Source organism: Micromesistius poutassou, assembly GCF_964030765.1.
Source record: "Micromesistius poutassou genome assembly, contig: SCAFFOLD_7032, whole genome shotgun sequence".
NCBI classification, from domain to species: domain Eukaryota; kingdom Metazoa; phylum Chordata; class Actinopteri; order Gadiformes; family Gadidae; genus Micromesistius; species Micromesistius poutassou.
In genome coordinates this window covers 162-4,611 of record NW_028177193.1, presented here as the reverse complement: position 1 = coordinate 4,611, position 4,450 = coordinate 162, and the positions used below count along the sequence as shown (strand labels likewise).

The following is a 4,450-nucleotide window of genomic DNA, read 5'->3' as shown; positions in this document are numbered from 1 at the left end:
TGTTGTGTGTGTGTGTGTGTGTGTGTGTGTGCTGCTCTGTGGGTCCGTGTGTGGGTCCGTCTGTTCCTCAGCTGGACCTGTCGCCGCGGTAACCAAAGGCGGCCTCTTGCCATTCCCTGCGTCATGCGGTTCGTGCGACGCGGCGCGGCTCGGCCCCCCGACGATAATTGGATTGGGTGGACGTACGGCCCCGCTCTGAGCGTGTATCCAAAAGGAGAGCAGCAACAACAACAAGCGGATAATTGATGAATGCCGTTATTCTGTTAATCGGACCGAGGGAACATTAGCCGCGTCTGGCTGCACACGGCCTCGCAGACGTCGGCTGAAGCACGCTAAGCCTTCCCCGGGTCGGGGGGGCCGGCTTGCGGGGCCGGTCTAACGCGGACCACGTGTGTGTGTGCAGTCCGCCCCGGGGACCCAGGGTGGGCCGGCGCCCCCGTTGAGACACAACAAGCCGGGGTGTTGAAATGGGGGCCGCGGGACCAGTGCCCGGTTCACCCGGGTTCAGGGATTACGTAAAAAACAAACAAAAAAAAACCGTCGAGAAGGGGAGTTAAGAGTATCGACGCTCTGGCAACATCAGGCACACATTAATCCCCGTTTCTCTTGGCCCATTGATTACGGCGGGAGAGAAAGCCATTAAAGATAGCTCTCAGGCCTTCTGGCCACCAAATGTTTCTTGTTTTCCCGAGTCTTTCCAAGGAATTTTTTGATCAGTTAAACTGATAATTACAGCGCAAAGACCCATCACGTCACCCTCTCCCCCCCCCACCTCCACCGCTCTGCCGCTCTGCCTTTGAGGCCTGGTTCTGCGGTCGAGACTCTCCAACCAGTCATTACTCCTGGCGCGGCCGTTGCCATCCTCTCCGGGGGGGGGGGGGGGGGGGGGGCTTGGGTCGGTGCCCTCAGCCCCGACGGACGGGGGTCGCTCCCCGGCGCACACACACACACACACCGTCTGAGAGCCGTCTGTCTGTTTGTTTCATCCCCGTTCAAAGTGTGCAAAGGAGCCAAGGCCGACGTGGTGTTCCTGATCGACGGGTCCTGGAGCATCGGCGAGGACAGCTTCAGGAAGGTCATCGGATTCGTCTCCAACCTGACCGGCGCCTTCGATGTCATCGGGCCGTCCGGGATTCAGGTTGGTGGTTGGGAATGCCGCCGCCGTGTCACCTCGGAAACCCTTTGGGAGTCGACCACGTCGCCCTCGTTCAATTTGAGGGCGTTTTTGCAGACGCTTCTATTCAAAGCGATTTACAATAAGTCCATTTGTTGGAAGAAAGAGAAACAACCATATATCTCTGTCGTTACAGTAAGGATGTTCATAGAACCAAGTACCAAGCACTAACAATCACCAGGTTAACCCATTCCCCCGTAGACAACAGAGATAGCTCGGATAAGACGCTACACGATGCTTAGTACTATTTGTGGGAGGACGTACGACGTACAATAGGTGTGTACATCAAGTGCCAGGACGTGCAACGTACAATAAGTGGGGTTCCACAGCACCCAGTGGGCCCTTTACCTTGAGACCGTGATTCAGATCCTTACAAACGGACCCGACCCGTAGCGCTAACGTCTGGACGTGACGCTAGCCGGTTAGCATGGCACTAGCCAACCCGTTGCTAATAGTCGCGGCGGGTGTCTCCCCGGGGTGGCAGGTGTCCTTCGTGCAGTACAGCGACAGCGCCAAGACCGAGTTCAGACTCGACGCCTACCAGGACAAGGGCACCGTGCTGTCGGCCTACAAGCTGCTGCCCTACCGAGGGGGGAACACCAAGACAGGTGGGGCCACGCCTACTGCGCCGTCCGCTTTCACTTTCACTTTCACTTTCACTTTCACTTTCACTTTCTATTATTCTCCTGGGCCTGACTCACATAGCGGCCATGTCATGGTTCTATTGGAATTCATCAGACAGAATGGTGGTTCCACCATTGGGTAAAAAAAAAAACAAGACAGGAGATGTTCTCTATCAGACTCTGAGGTTCTGTATCAGACTCTGAGGTTCTGTATCAGACTCTGAGGTTCTGTATCAGACTCTGAGGTTCTGTATCAGACTCTGAGGTTCTGTGTCAGACTCTGAGGTTCTGTGTCAGACTCTGAGGTTCTGTATCAGACTCTGAGGTTCTGTATCAGACTCTGAGGTTCTCTATCAGACTCTGAGGTTCTGTGTCAGACTCTGAGGTTCTGTATCAGACTCTGAGGTTCACCCGGGGGGGGGGGGGGGGGTCTATGGTTCTCTGATGTTCTCCTGTGTTCTCCGTCAGGCGTGGCCCTGGCTCACACCTACGACAAGGCCTTCAGCGTGGCCAACGGCATGAGGAGGAACGTCCCGAAGATCGTGGTGACGGTGACGGACGGCCGGTCGCAGGACGAGGTGAAGAAGGGGGCGCAGAGGCTGCAGCACGCCGGTGAGTCCAGGTTCAACGGCCTCACACACCGCGGGGGGGGGTTCACGGTTCTGTGGCAAACCCCCCCCCCCCCCCCTTGTCCTATTAGCCCAACCTTTAGTATGAGTTAGCGTCTGAAGGTAGAAGCGGTAGACTTCAAAGAGCCAGATGGAGCGGAGGAAAAGAGAAACGCTGGAGGAGGAGACTTCTGACAGAGAGAGAGAGAGAGAGAGAGAGAGAGAGAAGGTCCTTCTGGAAACCATGGGCTGGGTGGCGGTGCCAACGGAGGCAGACAGCTCCGGGCTGCCTTGCTCAGGAGCACTCAGGAGAGAAGCCGCTGATTGATCGAGTCTGCAGCCTTTTAGAGAAGATCGTCTGAACCTCCTACAGCCGTCACCTCCTGCAGACCCCCCTGGCACGCTGAGACATCGTCTTGAGTGAGACCATCTGTGGGCTGGAGACTCCAGCCCGCAGAGAGTCCTCCTAGTGTGGGAGGGGGTGAGGGTAAACATCCGTGTGGAGATCTGTAAAGTGGATGCGGTGCAAAGTGTTTCCGGCCCTGAGGTTGTGTGTTTCCTCCTCTCCCTCCTCTCCTCTCCCTCCTCATCCTCTCCCTCCTCCTCCTCCCTCTCCTCTCCCTCCTCATCCCCCTCTCTATCCTCCTCTTCCTCCTCTTCTCTCCTCTCCTCCTCCTCTCCTCTCCCTCCTCTCCCTCTCCCTCCTCCTCCTCTTCTCTCCTCTCCTCCTCCTCTCCTCCTCCTCCTCCTCTCCCTTTCCCTCCTCCTCCTCCTCCTCCTCCTCCTCCTCTCCTCTCCCTCCTCTCCCTCTTCCTCCTCTTCTCTCCTCCCTCCTCATCTCCCTCTCCCTCCTCCTCCTCCCTCCTCTTCCTCCTCTCCTCCTCCTCCCCCTCCTCCTCCTCCTCCTCCTCCTCCTCCTCCTCTCCTCTCCCTCTCCTCTCCCTCCTCATCCCCCTCTCTATCCTCCTCTTCCTCCTCTTCTCTCCTCTCCTCCTCCTCTCCTCCTCCTCCTCCTCCTCCTCCTCCTCCTCCTCTCCCTCCTCCTCCTCCTCCTCCTCCTCCTCCCTCCTCTCTCTCCAGGCTACACAGTGTTTGTGGTGGGCGTGGCTGACGTGGACTTTGGCGAGCTCCAGAGCATCGGCAGTAGCCCCAGTGAGAGCACATCTTCGTGGTGGACAGCTTCGACGACTTTGAGACCATCAGGGAGAACCTGGTGACCTTCATCTGCGAGACGGCCACCTCCTGTGAGCTACTAGCGCGGCTCCGCCATGGCACTACACAAAAATCACGCTTCGCGGTTTGATCCTCGTCGATGATGATGATCTCATGTTTTCCGAAATATCCTCTTTTGCAGCGTGTCCCTTGATTTACCTCAACGATTCACCTCGCCCGGTAAGTCCACGGCCTGTACTGCGATTCTTCCGTCGATTATTGATCTGCTTTACAGTCGAGCCAAATCGATCAAAATGCTCTTCCCTCACACGCCCTAATGTCACGATCCGTTTGTTTTCAGCATGCAAAGAAAATATTCACCCAATTACATTTCAAATGTTTTGTCAAGAAAACCTCTGAAATCCCCTCTGGATGAACGGATGAAACCGCTGTAGACGTCGCCTCTAGTACGGCGAGCGGCCTGACGTCACTTCCTGTTTGAGTCTGACGTCACTTCCTGTCTCCCGCGCTCCCCCCCCACAGGCTTCCGGATGCTGGAGGCCTTCAACCTGACGGAGAAGACCTACAGCTCCATCCCCGGCGTGTCCATGGAGCCCGGCTCCTTCAACAGCTACACCGCCTACCGCCTCCACAAGAACGCCTTCCTGAGCCAGCCCTCCACGTGAGTCTGACCCCCAGCCCCCCCCCCCCACAACCCCTGAGGTTGTGTGTTTCCTCCTCTCCCTCCTCTCCTCTCCCTCCTCAACCCCCTCTCTATCCTCCTCTTCCTCCTCTTCTCTCCTCTCCTCCTCCTCCATCATTCAGATGAGGTATTCCTGAGCTTTATGTGACGTTGCTGCGTGAATCATACTCTCACACGTACACACACGCAT

General features: G+C 56.8%; 1 protein-coding gene across 1 annotated transcript; it reads left to right on the top strand.

Moving 5' to 3' along the window:
• Positions 1 to 71: 71 nt before the first annotated feature.
• Positions 72 to 4,234, top strand: LOC311376683 (collagen alpha-1(XIV) chain-like; the record flags this gene model as incomplete). The annotated part of the gene is made up of 7 exons (XM_084491183.1): positions 72 to 182; positions 999 to 1,138; positions 1,659 to 1,782; positions 2,266 to 2,409; positions 3,486 to 3,649; positions 3,760 to 3,797; positions 4,101 to 4,234. Coding segments are annotated over 5 exons (656 nt in total), but the record flags the coding sequence as incomplete, so codon positions are not given.
• Between the last annotated feature and the right edge of the window lie 216 nt (positions 4,235 to 4,450).